At 39.9% G+C, this 24,380-nt stretch overlaps 1 protein-coding gene across 2 annotated transcripts in view; it reads right to left on the bottom strand.

Annotated features, from left to right (window-relative positions):
• RAB3C (RAB3C, member RAS oncogene family) overlaps positions 1–24,380 on the bottom strand; it is a 297,846-nt gene that overhangs the window by 254,730 nt on the left and 18,736 nt on the right. For both annotated transcript variants that reach the window (XM_030321390.1, XM_030321383.1), the window contains exon 2: positions 21,121–21,348. In XM_030321390.1, coding sequence (XP_030177250.1) covers positions 21,121–21,348 — 228 coding nt within the window. The remainder of the gene's footprint in view (positions 1–21,120; positions 21,349–24,380) is intronic.

The following is a 24,380-nucleotide window of genomic DNA, read 5'->3' as shown; positions in this document are numbered from 1 at the left end:
ACAACATGCTTTAAATAAAAGAAATTTAATGATAATGTGTTCCCCATGTGCCCACATCCTTTCCACAGGTACAGTCCTCTAAATGTAACTGGCACCAAAAATGCAAGTTGATTTGTTACCAGGAGTTTCTTTCCCTTTTTAAAAAGAATTTTAATGTTTATTTATTTTTGAGAGAGAGAACAAGAGAGAGAGAGAGAAAGAGAGAGAGAGAGAGAGAGCAGGGGAGGGGCAGAGAGAGATGGAGACACAGAATCCAAAGAAGGCTCCAGGCTCTGAGCTGTCAGCACAGAGCCTGACATGGGGCTCGAACTCATGAGCCACGAGATCATGACCTGAGCTGAAGTTAGGACACTTAACCGACTGAACCACCCAAGGGCCCTAGGAGTTTCTTTCTTAATCATACTCCATATGCTCTTGTCAGTTTTTCCAATGTTTCAAGGTGATGTACTGAATATACAAAAATTATACAAAGGCATAAAATTAAGAAGAACATATATCAAAGGCTCTGTCATATTCAAAAATGAGAAGGTTGAAAATTCTCATAAGCTCTTTCTTTTTGGTGGTCTGTCATTGCCAACATTGTCGACTCAAATTCATTGCAACAGTGTTCCCCTGGGAGTTGAAAAGGAGACAAGTCCAAGGATTATGATTCACCATTTTGTAAATGATTCATTTGTCATCCTGGCCTGGCAATTTTTTTTTCCTTTGTGTAATCTTTCCTTAATAAAGGAGGCTGACAAAATGATCTTAACAGAATTGAAAATGCAAGTGGGGGACACATTGGCTGAATTTGGGATCCAAAAAATGGGTGGAACATGGGGAGTCAAATCAGAAAACTTAAGAACATGCGTGCAGGCAGATCGATCAGGTGAGGCAAAATAAGGAACAAGAGTACAAAAGCAAAGTGATGGCTAATTAAGAAGTGTACATACAAAGACATGTGTCCAAAAATAGGACTCAAAGTTCTGTCTATGATGGACACTTACTCAGAATCTAAACTACATACAGACACTAGGTATTCAGTTTTTAAAGGGAATGATATGCTAAGGAAGGAAATCTAGACAGGGACCCACCTACTAGAGAACTGGGATGGTGGATAAAGAATCCCAGAAATTTCCAGTTTCTACAAAATTGGGATCCCAGGAAGACCAGGTAGAAGATCCATTTGAGACTGAACAAATGAACAAGTAAGTTTACATTTCATATATTCCCTTAATCTAGGAAAGATTGGTCTCAAAGAAGGGGTGGAGTCAAAATAATAAGTAATTATTTCAGCTTTTCCAAATTTGCAGGCTTGAGAGCTATAGGAACATGAGATAGGTAATTAACATGTGCTGCATTCTCTGTGGACCTCTCCCTAACTTTCCTAATTTGACATTTTCTTTTTCACATACTCAGACATTTCCAATGCCTTCTTCTAACCAACTCCCAAAATGCAACTGTACATTAGACAAGCAGAATTAAATAACATGTTAGCATAGGCATAACATGTGTCCCTTGCTATTATCTCCTGCTCTCCCCATTGCCAAATGCTATGTATTGTCCACTGTCTAGTGAACCACACTCTCCTGAGTTCCCTGTTAGCTATGCTGTGATGATGGACTGCCTTCTTGAACTATACCAGACAGCTTATTTCCTTTTCCTTTCTGTGTCAGGAAAGGAAGCAGAGGCTAGAGGACAACCATTTAAGAGGTAAAGTATGCTCTAGAGTGCAGCCTCAGAGGTTAGGAGAAGTCAGGGAAAATTTGGGGATGTACCCACCCTGGTCCTAACAGGTACTTATACCCACCAAGACACAAGTGGTTTCAAGATCCAGATGCAATTAGTCTGATTTTGATTCCTAAGATGACAATCGTGTGTCTGGCTAAAAAATATCCAGTTCTGTAGAAACCATTCCTGTAAAAGCAGAGATCTATTGTGCATGCCAGATGACATAACTTTATAAAACAAACAGACAGAAGAAAAACAAAACAACAACATCAAAAAAGACCAACTTTTCATGGAGGTAGGAGCAACCTTTATAAGTCATCAGTTCACTACTCTGCATTCTTTAAACTATTGCACCTGGATTAAGGTGGATTAACCCCTCAAACAGCAGATGTCATCTTCGACAAAGCAAGACGTTTTTCCTTACACATGGGACCATAGCTTTTCATCTGGCCATTTTAGTACCACTCTTCCTACTCTGTCCTCAGGGAAAATAGATAGAGCTGATAAACTTTACATACAACACATCAGTATCCGAGTGTTGTATCTCCAGGCCAGTTGGCTCAAATGTCTCATCCATTTAACTCATACTTAACATAGTATGAGTAGTCATACCTCTTGGAGTATTCTTACATCAGGCATCCCCCTTTCTAGGAGCACCAAAATTGAATTAAATCCAATAATACACTTTTACCAAAAAAGTGTTGCTCTTTTACAAAGGTCCCACCCTCCCTATCTCTATCAGTGATATTTTAGTCAGACTAAAAGCCTTGATCTCAAGTGACTATGCTTTCTGTAATAAAGATCAGCAACCCCCAATATATTTTCACTACATTGCCTCGAGTTTCTTTCCACTGCCTTGGGAAGCCAGTCTACACAGGGGTGGGCCTAGGTTGGCCTCTATAGGTGCTACGACCCCTGAGTTGAATAATGGACAGTCCATGACCCATAGGCTCTCATAATTTAATGGAAGAAAAAAAAAGTCAAAAACGAAATGACAGATTATTCATGTAAATATCAACGAATAATATGACTTTCAATAGTACATTTTCACCACACTATTGAGTCTTCATCACACAAATACACACCTTAGAAGATTAAGGTGCTGGCAGATTCCCCTGTGGGTGAGGTGTCCTTAATCCGTTGCCTCCCCCTCCACTTTCCGTCCTGTCACTTAGTTTTAAGAGGCCGTGGGCTCTTTCTGGAAGAGTTGCCATCCCCCAGGAGGCATGCCTCATGGACAGGCAGCTAGAGACATATCTGTGTGTTCTCCAGGCCCTGTTCTAAAAAATACTATGGACAGTTGTGCTCTCCCTGCCTTCATCCCAGTAAGGGGTTGGGATGCTGAAGGAATGGAACTCGGCTTCCAGCCCTGCTTGAAACAGATGAGTTTCCTCTAGTCATTGGGATTTTGTAACACCTTCCTTTGAAGAAATGACTCCATGATTAAAAAAAACAAAAACAAACAAACAAAAAACATTTAAAAATCACTGTCATAAATGCTGAAGAGTTTGAGGAAATGAACCTCTCTTTGTTTGAGATTGACTATTGGAACCTTCCACCATTTTAGTTCATGACATATTCAGAGACATAGAATAGAAAACTGAGCTGAAGGGGAATGGAGAGAGAATACTTCTAAAAGACCTCAGTATCTAAGAGTATATTGAACAGAAGGGAAAAGAAGGAATCAAGAGCAAAGTTAGCCACCAGGGAGAAGTCTGACTATATTTGGTCTTGAGGTGAGGGAAGGATGATCAGCAGATAAGGAAAGACGAGAAGGGAATGAAGCAAAAGGTAGATTTGCTGGCAGACAGAGTAAGTTCGAGGCCTTGAAGCTCTGATGCTATTCTTCCAAGCTCAGATAACACTCTGTCTCCAGCCATCCAAAGGACAGGTCTCCAGCCGGAAGCCACATTTGAGTCAACCTAAGGCTGTTTGCTGACTTCAGATATCAGGAGGAAGTTTGAGGAAAGTATCCAAGCCTGCCATCCCAAATCCATCCTTAATCTTAATAGACTAATGTAGACTTACTTTCAGCTCTGCATGAGCAGACACAATGTGACAGGAGGTACTTTAGGGGCAATTGAGACCTGTTCCTTAGAACAGCAGTTATCAAACTTTATTGCATCAGGCTCACCTGGGAAGGCTTTGGGAACTCTAGATTCCCCAGTTCTGTTCACAGGAAGATTCTGATTCTGTGGGCAGGGGATGAGGTTCTCCAAGCGATTCTGACAAGGGTCTGCCTCTGGGACCACACACTCTGGGGACTCTCTCTCTGGAGGAGCCATGGTTTCTGTGCTAAAATCATTCACTAGACACTCCTTTGGGAAACACTGGTGCTGATAAACCCCGGTGGATCAAAACCGTTCAGCCAGGCCCCTGCCACATATAGCCTTCTGTGGTTATTTTCATACATGAATTTCTCTCACATTCTGAGATTAGCCCATCTGCAAACTCAAGAGCCTCCCAACTGTAGAATCACCTTCACACTGTTTGAATAGGTATCAACAAAGCCAGGCTAAAGGTGTCAGCACGTCTTGCTTTTCACCAGCCCCTGAGTAAGGAGCCTGCCCTTTCATCTCCGCGTTTAAGCCCTTTGGTAGCTATGTTGTTACAAAACTCAATTTAGAATTTCACTCTCAAAACCAGACCTACAGACCTTGTTAGAGCATTCACAGAAGCTAGCCAGAGAGCAGAGTGAGAAAAACACGTTCAATTTTCACTCTCTTGTTTCCAATAGGTTATAAATTTATGAAGAATTAAGTGGTAGAGATGAAATCTTCTGAGCTTTGTCCTGACCCAGGGGTTAATTGCTTTGCAAAATATGAAGGAAAACAAAAACACTACTGTACTATTTTCTTAAAGGAGGAGGACAGATCTCTTGGCTAAAATAAAATGATGTGATTTCTATAAGTCATTTTCCCCTTCAACTGTCATAAAGGGTCAACAGTGTGCCTTAAGAGTCTGGGTCAGCCTTTCACACAGCTGGTCTAAGTTGAAGAGTCCAGGGAAGGTGGCCTCGGTATGACATTTGCTGCTGAAAGCCCCTCAATTCCTTTAGTTAACAAGCTATTGTTTTAAAATTCAAGTACCCTTAGAATGTTTGTGAGTTTAGACTGTCAGTCACATGTAACTCAGTGTAAATTAATATTTCTAATTTCCAAAGTTTCTAATAAAATTTGAAAGATTTCAAAACCAAGGATTTTGATTTCACCAGCAAGGCTCTCTCTCTCTGAGAATATGGCCAAGAAATCAAATGGTTTCTCCAGTTTCTCAGTTTGTAAACCAAGTATGGGTTGGAGGATGGTCCACCATACTTGTCACCCACTTCCCTTCCCAGAATTAGGGGAGAATCTTGCTCCAGTGAGATAGATTTGAGCAGGACCTACTTTCCAGTCCATTGACTTACTGTTGTTGTACCATAGATAACAGCTAGGTACAAAATGCATGGGTATGAGCTTTCATTTACTCATTCTCTCATTCAGATACGGCTGCAAAATAAAAACTGCCTTCTGGTTTGTCCTCCATTTGCAATGGAGCTCTGAACCTCAAACCTGGTTTCCAGGAAAGCCATGTATTGTCAGAGGATCTCCTTTCTTTCATCTGCCCGCATGTGGGAGTATAAAGCAGTACCTCTCTATAAATATGTACCTTTCCAAATATGGGTCAACAATGCTGTAATCTCCTGCTAATAGTGTTCACAGTTTTTTGAGGCCTAGAGGAGTGGTACTCAAAATGTGGTCTGGGAGCCCCCAAACCCTTTCAGAAGGTCCTGAGGTCGAAATTCATTTAAAAATAACACAAAGCTGTTATTTGCTTTTTCCATTCTCATTCTTTCACAGGTGTACTGTGGAGTTTTCCAGAGGTGACATGACATGTGTTATAGCAACAGACTGAATGAGCAAGCAGATATGAAAATCCAGCTGTCCCCAGTAAGCCACATATTAAAAAAATTCGCAAAAATATAAAACAATATCATTCTTCTCACTTCTTTTGTTTTTCAAAATGTAGCCATGTTTCATTAAAAGTATGTCATTTATGTTTACACACAATATGCTGTTATTTTAAAGTGAATTAATATTTAAATTTTTTCAGCTTTAATTTCTAATATAGTAAATATCAATAGATATCACCTACAAATACATACAAGCTCTTTTGGGTCCTCAATAATTTTTAAGGGTGTAAAAGGGCCCCAAAATTATGAGAACCATACGAGGCACATTACACATACTGTCTTATTCTGCAGAATAACCCTACAAGGCAAAGATTCATATCCTTATTTTATAGAAAATGAAACCAAGACATAACAGAGTTAAATAATTTTCCTATAATGAAACCACCAGACACCAAAACCCATTATTTCTTCTTGTGCTCTTTTGTTGCTCTTATTAAAGCTGGCCTTGTGTTTGGCTTACTTATGAGACTGAATATACAAACAGACAATGGGCAGATCATACGTCAAAAAAGAACTTATACCCACAACCTGCACCAACCTGTCCAGGAAGCCAAGCCTCTTATCTTCAATAAGCAACCAAGGAAGCCAGTCTGCTGTAAGTCAGACTTACAGGGAACCAGATTGCTACCTCTACTGACAATCCAGGAAACTAAATAATTATTTCTGTAACAATTGGCCCCAAAAGGTCAGGACTTGATTAATAACTGGCAGTTGTCCCCACTTCCAACTTAGGAGGAAGCCAAACATGTATCCCTAACAAGTGATAAAGGATGCCCCACTTCTAGTTAGCCCATGTACAATGTCTCTGCCAATAACTTGCAATAAGGACACACCTGAAGACTTCCCCTTCCTCCACTAGAAAGCCTTCCTACTCCTCTGCCTGCCTTTCAGTCTCTGCCAAAATCCAAACGATGGTGGACGACTCCCTTGCTGTATCAAACTCAATGTAAATAGCCTTTGCTTTCCTCATTTGGTTGCTCTTCACTTATCTCCATACTTGCTTTGATACCATTATCCTCTAAGTCGCCAGAAGATAGGAAGCTTAAAAACCCTTGGTTCCCTCTCCTCCAGGGTTTAGCACTTTGCACAACACAGAGCAACCACTATGCCTAGTCATTTAGGACAAACACACACTGTGTCACTAAAATACAGTGATTGCCTGGTGACGTGGCTATTCTCTCCACACTGCCTAGACGAGGAGGGTTGTACCCACACAAACTCCCACATCACTTATTCCCAAACATTTGGGCATGTGAGACCAAAATAATATAAATAACAAATAAATACATATAGCTACTGTATTTATGAGAACTGCCATATTTTTCCTAAGAAAGGGTTTTTTTTTTAATTTTTATGTTTATTTATTTTTGAGACAGACAGAAACAGAGCATGAGTGGGGGAGAGGCAGAGAGAGAGGGAGACACAGAATCGGAAGCAGGCTCCAGGCTCTGAGTTGTCAGCACAGAGCCCCACATGGCACTCGAACCCACCAACCGTGAGATCGTGACCTGAGCCAAAGTTGGACGCTCAACTGACTGGGCCACCCAGGTGCCCCAAGAAAAGTTTAAAAAGAAACCCACCATCTATCAGATTACCAAAAGAGTGGGAAGAAATTAATTAAAATAAATAATATTACTTTAATTGTAGAAGTTTCCTAAAATTGAAGAATTTAGCTTTCTGAAGAAACACATTGCCTTGTTCTTCCTTTGGAGACACATGTGTTAGAGCCCAGCGTGGGTCACGGCTGGCATTTGGGAATATGCTTATGCAGCCTCACAGAGCAGAAGGGCCAACTCCAAATTCTGCAACTTGTGCATCACACAGGTTTTCCCCGCCTCTCTGTGACTGAACCATATACCTCGATGGCTTTTGTTGCCAAAGTTCCCAGACCATTTGCATTCCCTTTACAGAGGATATGGCACCTCAGAGAGGATTCGATAAAGGCCCTGGGTTCACTGGTATTTTTTTCCATGCAGACATTCACTTAGTTTTGAGTGAACATTAATGTATTTCCTTCTGAAGCAGACACGAATGGCCGTATAGTGTTCAAAGTGCCAACTCATTAGCAGTATCTTGAGCTTTCAGTAAAATTATCCAATGAATGCCCACTGGAACAATTAAGAAGCACCATATGGATAGTCAAAACAAAATAGAACTCTGAAGTGTACATTATTCAAATTATCAGGAGTATGAATACATGAACACAATACCATATAACATCTATAATTCAAAGTTTCTAAAATGTGCATTTGGGCTCTACACCTTATTTAATAAATGAACAGTTTTATACAGAAAATATTAATCCCAAACTATCTTCTTCATTGTACTAAATATGTGCCTTTGCCTTTCCAGACCCTCACTTTATCCAATTCCATCCTACTCTGTGCTGTGGGGGCCTAACCTCAATGAACCGCTAAAACAGAGCTATTTTGGGGGCTCCTGGATGGCTCAGTTGGCTAAGTGTCTGACTCTTGACTTCAGTTCAGGGCATGATCTCACAAAATGTAGGATCAAGCCCCACATGGGGTTCTGTGCCAAAAACGTGGAGCCTGCTTATGATTCTCTCTCTTTCGGGGTGCCTGGGTGGCTCAGTCGGTTAAGCGTCCGACTTCGGCTCAGGTCATGATCTCACGGTCCGTGGGTTCGAGCCCCATGTCGGGCTCTGGGCTGATGGCTCAGAGCCTGGACCCTGCTTCCAATTCTGTGTCTCCCTCTCTCTGCCCCCTCCCCCGTTCATGCTCTGTCTCTCTCTGTCTCAAAAATAAATAAACATTAAAAAAAATTAAAAAGAAAAGGATTCTCTCTCTCTCTCTCTCTCTCTCTCTCTCTCTCCCTGTGCCCCTCCCCTGATTGCACTCTTATGCGTGTGCTCTCTCTCTCTCAAAATAAATAAATAAACATAAAAAAAAAACAGAGCTCCTTTGCAGGCTACTCAGGAAAGGGGGCTCAGCCAATGACAGGTACAGGTGAAAGGTCAGAGGGCAGGAAAAATGAGAGGTCTGGGCATTTCTTCCTTTGGCCCCTTCCTTGCTGAGCCATTGATTGGCAGAGGCTGTGCTATTCAAAGACCAAGGCTCAGTCTACTGGGTCTCTTGGGCTCCTTCTACCTGTATAGGTACAGCTCTTTCTGGTTCCCATTCCCATCAGTCCAAGTGGTGGTAATAGCCCTGCGGTCTGCAGCATCCCTGAGTGCAGCCTTAAATACTACAGGTACCTCTGTAAAATCAATAAATTGTCCTCAATTGTCCAGTGTGTTTCTCTCCCAAACCCTGTTGATACATTCATCCACTTCAACTGTTTTTAATCTTGTCTCCCTTGTTCTTCTATTTTTAGGTTATACTCTATAATTTTGCCCATGATGCTTGATAGACATTCTAAGACTGATTAAATTGTTTTCAAAGATGGAAGATTTTTGAACTTTTTGTGGAGACCTTGCCTTCCATTTCTTCGTAATGATTAGCAGGCTGACCAAAGTGATCTTTATCCACTGATGCTTTTATTGCTATTTCTTTTAATGTGCTGATTGAGTTGCCACTGTGGTATCGACCAGGACTAGCAAAGTTAGTGTTATGAGAGCAAAAGTGGAAGAGAAAACAAGAACATCCCTAACTGAAAATAAGTACTATCCAGCTTAGGAAATGCTGTACTTTCTTCCTTAAATCTGACTTGGGAAATAAATATGGAGTAATTAGGGACACCTGGGTGGCTTAGGTGGTTGAGCATCCCTCTCAGCTTGGTTTCAGCTTAGGTCATGATCTCATGTTTCATGAGTTTGAGCTCTGCAATGGGCTCTGTGCTGACAGAATGGAGACTGGTTAGAATTTCTCTCTCTCTCTCTCTCTCTCTCTCTCTCTCTCTCTCTCTCTCTCTCTCTCTCTCTCTATCTCTTTCTCCCTCTCTCTCTCTGTCTCTTCCCCCCCCCCGATTGCTTGCTCACTATCTTTCTCTCTCTCTCTCTCTCTCTCTCTCTCTCAAAATAAAATTTTAAAAATCATTATTAAATAAATAAATAAATATGGAGTAATTAAAAGGTTCATTTGTACCCAGATTTAAGCTGTGTTTATACACGCCAGAATGACTAGTCAGTTCAGTATCACTTTAAACAAATCAACAGAAAAATAACAATGGGTGACTTGGTGACAGAGGCATAACTTACAGCTAAAATCAGTAACTGCCAGTGATACTAGGCAATATCCTGAGGAAATTATTTCCTGTGTTTTAATAACAACTCTCCCCATGAATTCAGTGATTTTTAATTGTTTTTGTTACAGAGAAAGATACCAATGTTATGAACACTTAAACAGCTGTATGTCTTTGCCTTCCCTGTACAGTTGATGAGTTTATCTAAATGTAAAGATGGCTTAAAAATACCACAAAACAACTCAGCAACACGGCTGACTACCCCTGGGCATATCAAAATTTCCTCTTGGCTGGTGAAAGATCCCCAGGTGTCCTAAAAATGCTTCACCTTGTCAATTTGCTTGTATATTTTATCACCATGTTAGAACACCAAAATTAAGTTCTTCATATAAATGTCTGCCTATTTTGGAACTAGAAATTTATTTGCAGTTACAGAAAGTATGGAGTAAGACCAGTGATGTCAATATTGGAAAATGCAGGTGGAAAGAAATAAAAATGACTTCTTTATTGAGCACATTCAATGCATCAGGAACTATGCTAAGAATTTTATAAACATCATTTTATTTAATCTTTACAAAAAGACTATAAGCAAAGTATTTTTATTTTCCCCAGTTTACAGATGGGAAAACTGAGGTACAGAGAAGTTAATTAACTTGCCCAGGGTCACAACAGAAGCCTTAGGACTAAAATTTGAACTCAGATAGCCTAGCTTCAGAGCCCATTTTTAATGACAAAACCACTAAGTAATATTTCTGATCCAAGTAAGTCTAGAATAGGCCTAAGGTTAAAATAATACCAATGTGATCAGGCAGATTTAACATTTTAGGTGATGACTACATGGAGATAACAATATAGTAGCAAAGGGAGGCTTCTGAGAGGTCGAATTAGACTTTCCAGCATCCTCAAACCAAAGCTCATGCATATTAATAAAAAGATTCTCTTACTCTCACCTTGGGCCACTGTGATCTCAAGTCACCTAATGACAGTGAATGTGATTTATAAAATGGTATGATGGAGGTAAAAAGTTTAGAATGGCAAAGGAAAGCAACTGGCAACATGAAGGGAGACAAAGTGATATTGAAGAAAGAATATATATATATATATATATATATATATATATATATATATATTCTATATAATGGCCTAGGGGCACCAGGGTGGCTCAGTCGGTTAAGCATCCAACTTCAGCTCAGGTCATGATCTCAGGGTTTGTGAGCTCAAGCCCCACTTCAGGCTCTGCACTGACAGTGTGGTATTCTCTCTCTGTCTCCCTCTCTCTCTGCCTCTTGCTCAAAAATAAATAAAATAAATAAATTTTAAAAATATATATAATAAAAAAATAGAATGGCTTAAGACTAGAGAAAATATCTGGTGACCACTGAGTAGAGTAGTCACGTCTGAAGGGTTCATTCTGATAATCCTGACAATCCAAAACAAATTGACGCATTTTTCATGGCCTCTTAAGGTAAGTAAATGTACAACAAAGAAAGAGTTTAATTACAATGTTTAATTTGCTTAAAGTTTCCGCAATTTAAATAGTCTGGAACTGAACTTATGCCGAATCCCCATTCTCTGCTACCAATGTGGCATTCCCATTTTCAAAAGGTTTGAGATCAGCATTCTTGGCTAGAAGTCCCTGTATGAACTGGGCTGATTGGAAGATCACAAAAGATATCAATCTGGATGGGATATATGATTATGATACACTTCTGTAAAAAACTTACTCCATTGATTTTGGATACTTCCTGATTTTTTTTTTTCTAAATCAGGGAGTTAAAACATTGAAAGTTACTCTAAAAAGCAGTGGAAAAAGCTATGTGGCCAGGAGAGAACTATTTAACCTCTCAGAGTCTTGGTTTCCTCCACGTTTAAAAAGATCTCTATAGATACCAACATTCCAAAGTTGTTGGAAGTGCTAAAAATATAATCTGCTCAGTGGCTCACCCAGAGCAATGCCTCAGAAGTGGCACCTACAGAGAGAGGGTACACCAAAATGGGTTCATAAAGGCTCCAAAGCTGGGAGGCTCCCATTCAGATCTGCTAACTACCTGTTAGCTGTGAGACCTTGGGTGAGTTATTCACACCCTCTGCCCCTCAGTTTTCTCATGTGTAAACTGAAGACAAGAATGGCATCTTGTGTCATAGTTTTTTGTGAGGATTACATGACTTCACACCCATGAACGTGTTCCACTACACCTGGCACATTAGGGATCGCTCAATGTCATTTGCCCCAGGAAATCTAGAGTCCTGCCCCAATGTCCGTTCTCTATCCTGCTGGCTCAACACACCTTTACCCACACACTCCGACTGTACGTTCCTCTCTTGTACTAGTTGTAACTGCTTATCAGCCACATGAGTCTTTCAGTCCCTCCAGACAAGCAGATAAAATTTCCCCAAAATAGTGGTGAACTGCCATGAAGCTGACAGAAGATTAAGCTTTAGGTTCCTTCTAAGGGGGGCCAGTAATAGGTTCACTTGGTCATCTGTTTTTTGATACTTTTGCAAAAGTAATGCATTTTTATACTTGTTCCTTAGTTTTTACCAATCTGTCAAAGCTATAGGCTCCAATAATCTAAATCTACACCTGCTCAAATGGGAGGCAAAATGGGAGAAAAGAGAAGATCTGATAAAGAGTAAGCAACAAGCACTCTATATGAAGCTATAGTGGAAAAAAAACCCAGAAAGCAGAAACTTTTGAAATGGGGGGTGGGGTGGGGGGGGGGGAAGAGGGGAGGGGAGAGAGAGAGACACAGGGAGGAGAGAGAGGAAGGGAACATGAACACTCATCCTTATTCTTCCATGTTCAGCTCCTTCTCATCCTTTGGGTCTCAGCCCAGTTACTTCATATAAACCCTTCTTGACCATTTAACAAAAGCAAACTTCCCTGCCCTTGTTGCTATCTTTCATTTGTTATAGTGCTGATTATTTATCCACAACACCATCACCATCAGATTTTCTGAGCATTTACTTTCAATCTCAAATTCCTTCACAGAGTCAGTGTCTTACTCATTTATTGAGTAAAAACTCAATAAATGTTGGTTGAGTAAACTAATGAGTGAATCAATGAGCAAATAATTCTATTTCATTTGTCAGTTTATGGCTCAGATGTAGACGCCCTCAAGAAACCTTCCCAAAGTCCCCAAGACTGGGTTAGGCTTCTTTCCTGTGTAACCTGTGTTCATGTCTCCAGAGCATTTATCACAGCAGATGGAATTCTCTCTTCACTCTCTACCTCCCCACCAGACAGTTGGCTCCTGTGGCAGACCCCGTGTATCCTTTACCATTACGTCCCCCAGCACCTACCACAGTGCCTGCCACAGAGTAGCACCCAGCATATACTTGATCCAATTAAATTATTTGTCTGAAGGTTGGTACACTATTTTTAAGAAAGAAGAAAACTAACATTTACTGTTAGCTCTGTGTCTAGTATTGAACAATTATAAAAAAAATTATTATGGCAAATACCTAGCAGATAAGGGGTAGGTATTTTCTTTCATTCACAAATGAATAAAATTTGTGAAAAGGCTCAGAAAAGTTAGGGCTTGAGGTCACAGCTAGTGAGATCAGAATCAGCACGTGATTCCCAAAATGTCAGACTCAAAAGTGCCCCCTCCTACTGTTGGGCCACTCTGCCCCTTGGGGACACTCACTCAATGATCCACAGGAGGCCCCTTTCTTGTGTTTGTTGTCCTATCTTCCCACATAGCTGGTAATCTCCACTGGGCCAGGAACAAAAGTCTTCAGTATTTTCCCTACTTTGTCAATGTTGAGAAAGTGGTTTAAACATGGTGGGACTGCAGGAGTTGCTGACTTCAGCTGCCTGACAGAGTGAACGTTTTCATGCATCTTAACACTTAGCACACAAGCATCAGCTTCCTCTCAGGAGTGAAACCCAGTATTACCTTTCTCAGTCTCTCAGGGAAATAGCAGATGCTAGGTTAGAACACATACGAAGGGGGAAAAGAGCATACAGGTGACAGTACCAGCAATGGTCTTGGCAGCTGCCACCAGCTTCAGTGGTTCTCTTGAGGAACTCACCTGGGCAGAAAAGGGTGGTTCCTTATAAATAGATGAAAAAATATGAACACCATCCTGAAATACATGTGTAGGGTGACTAGGTTAAATAGGCACCAAATGCAAAGATTACAGGTAGAAATATTTTCCAATTCCATTTTACTCAGACTCTTCTTTCTGCCCCTTCTTGATATGCACGTTCCCATCCGTGAAAACAGGCATTCCAGAAATGTACAGGAAGAAGCTAGTTGAATGTGTTCCAATCCATCCTGCTGTGTATATCTATGTGTTTTAAACACAGATAATACACAACCCACTCATGCTGGTGGATAGTAAGTTAAAAGCAAAACAAGTGATTTCTTTCTGTAACTATAAATAATTTCTTAGAATAGGTAATCAAGAAATAGGAAAAAATATAGAGTAATTATATAGTGTGCAAAAGTATTTGCTAAGAATTAACATATGTAGGATTCTAGATTGAATAACCTAAAGAGCTCAAAGAAATCACTTGGCCTTCCTGGACCTCATTTATATCACGTGATCAAGTACACGTGGGCTTTGGACTCCGTGCCGTGCTAGGTATGCCGCCTCTAATATATCCTAGCTATGACCTTGAGAAAATTCCTTTATCTTTCTGATTCTCTGTTTCTGCATCTATAAAACAGGGCTAATAATACCACCTTCCCTCGTGGGAAAAAATAAATTCTAAAATGCACAAAGCATAAAGTGTTTCCTTTGTGGGTAAAACTGGGTTCAGTAAATGATGCTATTATCAGTCATACCATCAAATGAGGAGTTAAGCCAGAAAATGTGAAAGATCGTTTCCGGATCCAATTTTCTAGGTCTCCAAATGCTCAGACCGGGAAATGCACTGAGCCTATGGTAAGAGTATTTGAAATCACAAGAATTTGACTCAGTAGAATAAATGAAAGAAGCCAACCCTGGGGCTCCAAGACCCGCCTTCTTTATTAAACATGTGTTTCATTTTCTATATTCTCATGTGTTGACACCCAGGGCCTTGTGGACCCTGGAGGGACTGCCCTTCTCAGAGTTAGCCAACTCCTAGAGATATTAAACAACTTGCCAGCTCACTCTTCTGATGCAAAGGAATGAATCCAGAGCTCATACCATCAACCACCTCTCTTACTGGGCTCTAACACTTTGAGCCACTATCCACCTCCCTTAATCACTCCTGAGCCAGATAACCAGTGTCTCTATGTCCCCTGAGCAGACAGACATAGGGTCTGCTGAAATTATTCAAACTAGCAATCCTAAATCTGCTGTGCCCAGTCATTCCACAGAAACCACAACAGAGGCTCTTATCACACACCCCTAACAACCTCCTAATGCACCCTGGTGATTCACCTCATTCCCCTTGTGCCTCCCTCCTCTAGCCCATGCGTCCTTCTCCTGGAAACCATGAGTATAAAAAACTATCTTCTGTTTGTTGTTAATGGCAGTTGTCTCCTGATCTGTTGGCCTGGCCATACTTCAATAATAATAAAACTTGTATTTTCAAACACTGTCTTCCTCCATGCCTCCCCCAGGGAAGCAAGACTTAGGTCCCTCTCTGGGTTTACTAGTCCATCTCTTGCATTAGATTCTGACTAGTTCCTACCTGAAGACTTGGTTACAATACGGGGATCAGAATCCCCTTTAGATGCATGTAGTCCAGCAGCACATACTTGACGAACAGATGGAACCTTTGAGAAAAGGAAAAGGTGCCCCTTAGGAAGAGCACAAGGCTCAGTAAGTGGAGAAGGGCTCCACTTGACCCTTTGGTGGGTGCCCTTGCACAGTATACAACGTGCATCTGTGTGTGGCAGCCCTGGACTCTGAACATGCTGAGAATCAGTTTCCAATTAACTCAGCCTGGCCAGAGCTTCAGAAATGAAGGGAGGAAGAAGGGGAAAGAGAGAAAAGGGAAGGAGAAAGGCACAAGGAGTGACAAAGAGCAATGAAAACAGTAATGCCCTCTGCCTTCTGCCTACCTGGCTCCTGTCCATGTAAAACCTATATTACCCAATTAGGCTATGGCTTTTTCAAGTTAAGTCTTCCATTAGTTGGAGTCAACCCTGATTTTAGGACTTAAAAAATGCAGACCCAACTGAAAAAGGATATCCAGGTGCTTTCTTCAAGCAAAGGAAGTTGCTATTTATTCAGGAGAATCACACTGTCAAGTCTGGCTATCTACACAGTCTAATTGCAATAATTGTCAGCACATTCTGCTTTGCAAATTGCTATAAGCCTCAATGCTCTCATCCTAGTAATCTAGATACTAAAAATAAATATAGGTGATATTCTTCGTAATTGATGCTATTTTTTTCAGTCTTCTCATTGGGAAGGCATCCACTTTACACAGCTTTTCTCAAAGCTAAACTATTTTTAAAATGAGAAGCAAAATAATATAGATCCCAGCTGTGAAATATTTTTCATTAAAGTGACAACCACACTATATTTTCCCCCAATATATTCATAATAGCATTAAACCGACACATAAAAAATTAAAGAACCAGACCAAATACTTGGAATCTCTAAAATTTTGAAAATTTTTGATTTGAGAAGCATAAAAATGATAATAAAATGAAAATGCAGTAAGAAATATAAATTCAGTGAAGGATAAAGGGATTCACAAATATACTAATGGAATACAAAGTTGGTAAATAAGTACAAATGAACATTTCTCTAAACAAGTTTATTCCAAGGCAGTAATGAACTTCCACAGAAAGGAGGTGTAACATGTCCATGAAGAAATGTCAGTGGTTTCTAGTAGCTGTTAAAATGCTTTATTTGCATGTGAATTGTTAAAAATCCACTTAAGTAATCCAATTTGTGGACTCAGAAACTCCGGATGCAACACATGCAAAAAGCACACCATCAAAGAGGAACGGGGGAGTCTTCCCAGACAGGCACTTCCTCCTGATATTTTAGAAATACTTGAAATCTGGCCTCAAGTTGGATGTCCCTGAGCCTGGTGGATTCCACCGGCAATCAAGTAAACTTATCAGAGCGATCATAACACAGCATTTACCTTGAGAATGAACTTGGTGTAGTAGCAATCAGACTGGCTCAACTAGCAGGAGACCTGCTCTGGTACTAATTGTAAGGTAAGGCCAAATATTTATCTTCTCTAAACACCTTGGTTTCCTAACCTGGAAACAGTCCTCTTAATGGACAGTTTAAAACTAATAAAGTAATCAGAATCATATCAACATCCTCAGCCTGTCCAGGTAAAGATATGGAACTTTCAGCCCTACCCCCCTGACCGCTCGGAGGGGAAAGGTGCTGCAGGCTGAGTTAATCACCAACTGCCAATGATTTAATTAATCATGACAATCATGCCTGTGTAATGGAAGCTCCATAAGTATCCTAAAGGATGAGGTTCAGAGAGCTTCTGGGTTGGTGAATACATCAACGGTCTAGGAGTATGACATGCCCAGAGAAGGCATGGAAACTGTACCTATCCTCCTGCCCTGAAACTGTCCTACTTTTCTCTTCTGTTTAGATGTTACTCAGTTCTATCCTTATAATAAACACATAATAGTAAGTAAACTGTCTTCCTGAGTTCTATAAGCTATCCTAACAAATTATCAACTCTGAGGGGTGGTGTAATGGGAACCCCCCCCCAATTTGGAGCCTGTATATCAGAAAAACAACAGACTTGTGATGGGTGTCTGAAGTAAGGGACAGCAGTCTTGCAGAACTGAGCCCTTTACATCTGGGGTCCAGGTAATTCCAGGTAGTAAACATCAGAAATGAATTAAATTGTTTGCAGCCAGGTGGCATCCACAGAGAGTTGAAGCATTAACTGGTCTAGAAAACCCACACATTTGGTTTCAGAAGTGTTGTCAGTAAGATGATTGTGGACACCCTAATGAATTGGTTACAAATTAATGTAAGTACAGAAAAATATTATAAGCTGGGAAAAGTAGTTAATTGGCTATTAAATACTAGGAGATGAAAAACTGTAAGTGCCAAATATATTCCCCCAAAAATGATTTATTAAAGTTGTTATATAACAACTAATAACAACTATGTTATTTAGAATTGTTAAATAACAACTATGCTATACTTACATGATAGCATCAAGCAAGGATCCCTAGAATTACTATAGGTATACCTATTTTTAGGCACACCACCCTATTTCTCTTTACCCTATCCTCCTCTGCATGCCTCAATTCACTGAAATGGCCAAACTTTTTCAAAATTTTCTTTGACATCCCAGGATACATCATTTAAAATTGCCATCTCCAGAAAAACATCACCATATTCAAGAAAACTTCATAATTTTGTCAGTTTGGTAAAGGGAATAGAAGCCCAAGCATTAGGCTCTGATAGACGTGTCCTGGAATCAGTAATTCATTACATATGATCTTGGCAAGCTACTAAACTTGCCCTATCTTCAAATTTCTCAAGTAAAATAAGAAGAAGAAGAAATGCAAAGTTGAATTGTTTCAGGAATTAGAGGTAAAGCATAGATAATGCCTGGCATATGGTGTGTGTTCAATAAATGCTAGCTATATACAATGCTTATGCAGTAGGTGTTTGCTTGTAAGAGTATATAACTACTCCATGCTAATTTCTTTTTCCAATTATACTATAAGTTCAATGAGCACAAAATCTTTTTATAGTACTTCTTTGGAATGTTTCACAGTCTAGTAGACCAGTTGGTATACAGTAGTGTAAAACCCATTTTCACACCCGTGAAATCACAGGTGCATTAAGAGCTCCTAATTTCCCTAAAGAGGAAGAGAAGAGACTACTTTAGTTGCAAAGATAACAGTGGCCACCAAACCACAGTTGTGACTAAGGAGAGGGCAAGGGGAAGGATTCCTGAGTTGCTAACCCGTGACGGAGTGTATATGTATCCACAGAATGGGAGAATGGAAGCCCTGCAATGAAGTCCTGGGCTGGACTGGGCTGTGAAGAGAGTTGGAGGTTTGGGGAAAATGGTAGATTACAGAAGATTTGATACAAATTTAAAGAGAGTTATATGTGAGAGCTTTTTTGTTGTTGTTTTAATGTTTATTTATTTTTGAGAGAGAGAGAGAGAGAGAGTGGCAGAGAAAGAGGGGGAGCAGAGGATCTGAAGCAGGCTCTGCTGCGCTGACAGCAAGAAGCCTGATTTGGGGCTTCAACTCACAAACAAGGACATCATGACCTGAGCTGAAGTCAGATGGCCAACCGACTGAGCCACCCAGGCTCCCCTTTGCGAGACCTTTGTGAGTGAAGTTATGGGAAGTGAGAAGTATGAGGAGATCTTTGAGGCAGCTCAAAGATCTGAGGCTTAAGTTAGCTCGGAGAACAACTTTCATCCAAATGTAAGACCTATACAGAAGTAACTTAATTTCAACCCCCAAGAAAAGTCAATGAATCAGCTCTGGCATCATAGTAGCATTGTGTACTTTGAAGAAAATATTTTTAAGTACGAAATACTTTATAATTCTCAAAATAATTTATGTTATTGGAAATACATCTTTTTTACATTAAAAACAGATAATTATGTACCTCTACAAATCATTTCTGTCAAAAACCTAGATTGAGAAGTTACTAGAGATTATTAGATTGACTTAACACACGAAGTTGGCGTTTTACCTAAATGATCATGACAGCCATCTTTAAGCATCTGTAAGGTATAAGGAGAAACTAGGAGCTGTCAGCCAAAGGAAGGACTGTTATTTTAGCAGCAGAAAAAAACATGGTCAGCGAGTTGAGAGATGTGTGGTTACAAAATTAATTTAACTTTCAATTCACCAAATCTCTTCAGAGTTGAGGGACCTTTCTTAAGCCTGAACATGAGAGTCACAGTGATATGACAGTTGGTTGCTTAAAGCTCAAAAGGAAGAGAATGAACCAGGACCCAAATGTGAAGCAATGAACATAGCTCTTTCTATCTCCATAGACAGGGCTGTATATTTAAGTTCCAAAGAGGTACCCTCCCAACAAAAAGGGCTTTGAGGACTGGAAGAGTAGTGAAAGGTCCTCCGACAACTTTTCCAAGCTCTTACACCAGTTCTGTTTAGACTTGGATGACTCCTGAATTATAATAAATAAAATAGTAAGCTGCCCAAAAGGATACCTGTCTGTGTGCATACCTACATCTTTAAAGTTACACCTAAGAACTTTAAGATACTTAAAGGTCACTCGGTTTATACCGATATTTTAATAAAGTGGTATTTATTTTTAAAAAAAAGGTTTATATTTTACACTCTGGGATTTATCTTTCTTCCAGTTCTCCATATTTGAGGAGGGAGATTTATCATCAGTCCTACAGATTACCCCTGAGGCCAGTGCAAAATGGTAGTAGATATCAGAATTATCTCAGAGGAAGGTGGGAAACATCTCTTGGGAGGAAATACCTGTTTATAGCTCAAGTTAATTTGAGTGGCAGAGGCACAAATAAACAGGGAAAAGGGGCCAAAACACTGCAGAAATGCTCCACACCATTGTACCCATATATTCCATGATATACATAAAATGCTTACTCCACAAATCTCTTTTGGTGTCATTAAGTTTTATTTCATTCTTATATTACCTTAAACCTGTTACCCATATACATTTTTCTTCTGCTTCTCACTTGCTATTGTCCTAATTTTATCCCAAAGATTTAAACAAACTTTGATCTTCTGCAGGGGTGGGAAGAGGCAAAAAGCTAGTCAAATGGTCTCAAAAGTTAGTGGGAAAACTTCCGCTTAGAGGAAAACCCTGTTTAAAGTAAATATTTTATTTCATTTGTTTTGTTTTGCTTGTGTGAATAAACATAACTCTTAGAGCTGAGAAAAGAAAGTCTGTAAAAGGTAAATAGACCATGTTCAAAGTTTTATGTGGGGCTTTATAAAGGTACCAAACTTAAGTTTTCTCTACATTTGGTCATTGACCTTTTCTTTACAATGCCCAGGACAAGATGCTCCCTATGATCTAAAAGGCTAGATTGACTTTGCCAACTTTGTGGATTACAAAGTGGCATAGAGGGATTCACAGGCTTGTTCAGGGTCATACAGATCATGAAAGGCAGAGTCTAGCTTCTCATTGAGTGTTCCTTCAACCACCAACACAACATATATTTGGATTTTCTTTCTTCTGAAGACTCTAAGAAGCAACACTTCACAATAAGGCATAGTTTAGTCTCCATACCTTAAAGAGGTGTCACTCTACTGTCTTTGAAACAGAATTTTCCAAGCAAAGAATCTAGAAATGGAGCCTGTGGACCCATGGGGACAGAACAAGGCAGAAAGTGTCTCTCTTTCATATATCTAGGTTCAATGTCATAGACTGAAGAACATTGTCATTTCAAAGTCACTTACCCAAATCTGAAGCTTGATTCTCTTTTCATTTTTGAATACAGTTTTTACTTTGAAATCGATCCCAACTGTGCTGACGAATGCAGATGTAAAGGAGTCATCCGCATAACGGAACAGGAAAGATGTTTTCCCCACACTGCTATTGCCAATGATGAGCAATTTGAACATGTAGTCAAAGTTCTGATCAGAGGAGTCTTTCTGGCCATACCTGGCATCTTGGGAAGAGGCCATCTGTGATTAAAAAAAAAAAATGAGGATCAGTCTTCCGTTTGATATGAAGCTAGCAGCACACTTATTATTGGCCTTGCCAGAAACAGATGTCAGACCACTCAGGAGACCAGATGAGAATGCTTCCCAGTTTTCCTCTGATGCTGGTATCCATGGCAATAATTCCCTGCTGTAAGACAGAACAGCAAATCTTACAGCGCTTTCCAGCTGTGTTGGTGTTTGTCACTGCTCAGCATTCAGAACCAATCAAAGACACCAAAGGAGACATCTATGAGGGTTACATGAAAAGCAAAGATATGAGGAACCGGCCAGAGTATGTGGGCTCTGCAACTTTATAATCCCAGTGATGGACACACCAAAGTGGCTGAACAGCAGGGTGTTTCTTACTGAATTATCTGAATTATTAGAGTCTCTCTTATTTCCTAAGAAAGTGCACCCAAAGCATGTATCTATTTCATCTATTAACATCACATTAAGTCAACATCCTAAAATAAATGGTAGTCCCTTTCAAATTAAAAATGGAGATAGCAAGGGGTGTCTGGGTGGCTCAGTCGGTTAAGCGTCTGACTTCGGGTCAGGCCACAATCTCACATCATGGTTTGTGGGTTCAAGCCCCGCATCAGGCTCTGTGCTGACAGCTCAAAGCCTGGAGCCTACTTTGGATTCTGCATCTCCCTCTCTCTCTGCCCCTCCCCTGCTTGTGCTCTGTCTCTCTCTCTCAAAAGTAAATATTTAAAAAATGACAATGGCAAGTGTTTATGGTTCAAGCACTGTGTGAGAAATTTACTGAAACCTCACAACAACCCAACGAAGTAGATTCATATGAAAATGAGAAAAATGACACTCAGAGCTATGATCAGGTAATGTGCTCAAATTCACACAGGTATGAGTGTCAGAAGACCATTCAAGTCAGGTAATATAGCGACAGGGCTCATATTATTAAACTCTACCTTGTTTCTCAATGATGACTAGGGAAATATGCACACGTGCTCTAAAAGACAATGTAGGAAATATTTAATTATGAAATGCATCAATGAAGAATCCCAGCTGGGTTCATACCTTGGCTGTACCATTTCCTGGCTGTGTGACTTTGAGTTGGTTTATTATTTTAAAACGGTGTGCCTCGGTTCTTTCTCTTACTTGACATGGAAATAATTATCATCTAACTTGGAACACTTGTGAAATAATAGATGCTATATCTGGAAAGCAGATATGTGAAGCACCTAGTATAGCATAGACAACGATCTTTATGATTAATTATAAACGCTTTACACGGATGTGGATTTTTTCTCACTTTTTTGAGGACCATCTAAACAGCCATCAAAGCAGATGCTGCATGACTTCTAAACACCATTTGGCTCAATACAGAAAAGGAGTGTTTAGAACGGTAAACCTCACTGATTAGTGTACTTCCTTACATTTTCTGGTGCTTTGAATTCTTTGGCAATCGCTGTGCTGTCCAATATACCCCAATATGGTAGCCACTAAGCACAAATACCTATTTATATTTAAATTAATTAAAATCAAATAAAATTTAAAATTCAGTTCCTGAGTCACACTACCCACATTTCAAATGCACAACAGTCACGGGTGGCCAGTAGCTATAGTATTGGACAGCACAGATATAGAGCATTGGCATAACTGCAAAAATTCTATTGGATGGTGCTAGGCTAGACAGACAGGCTTTTCTCATTTCCAACAAAATCTGATCAATAATAATCTGTCTCTTGGGGAAGGTGGCAAAGAGAGAAGCCTAGGAAGATAGGAGAATGCTTGAAACAATAAAGAGTGCTCACCCTCATCTAAGACAACATTAGTTGTTGAAATCACATTCATGTGTTTATAAACAATTAAGGGAAAAGGGAAAAAAGGAGATGGTGAGATAACATATTCTCTTTCTACTGATATTTAGTGACAGTAATAGAACACAATTATATGTATAAGAATAAGGACAAAAAGAAAATCTGTATATATTATTAAATTTAAGGGCAGTAAAAATTTTGATGGCACTTCACACTTTCTTATTAAATATAAGCTTCAGCATTTGTCTTTTTAAGTCCATGCAACCACACCAATGTCTTCAATAATTACAACCTGTAATGAGTGTTTGCCAATATGCAAAACTGGGCCACTAAAACAGGCAGATATCATGATTTTCCTTTCTGGCCCAGCGGTCTACATGCTAATGTAAACCTCCACCAACACAAGCAGCGAGACAAGAACAAAAATAGGATCATAACTCTGGACTATAAGTTTGAACAATGGTGTCTTCCTCTGATGACTTCTGAAGTCAGGAAACTGTTCCGTGTGGCACCCCCATTCCTGCAGACATTGTCCTTTCACCAATTAATACTAACCCTCCCCCTCTTATGGAAATGCTGAGGTTAGCCAAGCCTGCAAATGGCCTTTGTTAAGAAGATCTTTCTGCCATCTTTTATATGAAGAAGTCCAGATGCTGGGTTCTTGGAGAAAAATGTTCAGTTATGCCACAGTCAGAAAACGGACACTACAACTTTCCTAGAGCTGCCCATACTCAGCCTGCTAGCCTACCATATAGTGTAATCTATCACTTGAAGGGGGTATCCAACTGAGTCCTGTGTGTCTCTAGGATGCCTTACAGAAAAATGTGACAAAGAAAGCTGCTATCAATCCCAAGTCCTATTCCAAAGCCTGCAGAAATATCAACATTATCAACATCAGCCTTTTAAAATGTAATTATAGAGATTTAGATGGAGAAAACCATCCTGGGGCTTTCTCTGATAAGAGAAAATGAAGAGGTTCAATTTCAAGAGCTGATATACCTTGTGGGGTCAGCAGCAAAGAAGGTGGTGGGAACACAGAGGGTGTCTATGATGCAGGAGGAGAAAGCTGGTAAACAGGTAGGTGTATCCAGAGCCTCTAAAGGACTAATTAGAAGAGTTTCCTAACACACTATTCTTGAAGGTATTTTTTTTTTACTATTTCCTGACTTATATCCCCAATAAGATTCACAAAGAGCCAAAAATATGTGCATTGGGAATGTATAGGTCTTACAT

Source organism: Lynx canadensis, chromosome A1 (genome assembly GCF_007474595.2).
Source record: "Lynx canadensis isolate LIC74 chromosome A1, mLynCan4.pri.v2, whole genome shotgun sequence".
Classification (NCBI taxonomy): Eukaryota; Metazoa; Chordata; class Mammalia; order Carnivora; family Felidae; genus Lynx; species Lynx canadensis.
The sequence above is the reverse complement of the archived record's forward strand: the minus strand, read 5'-3'. Positions and strand labels throughout refer to the sequence as shown.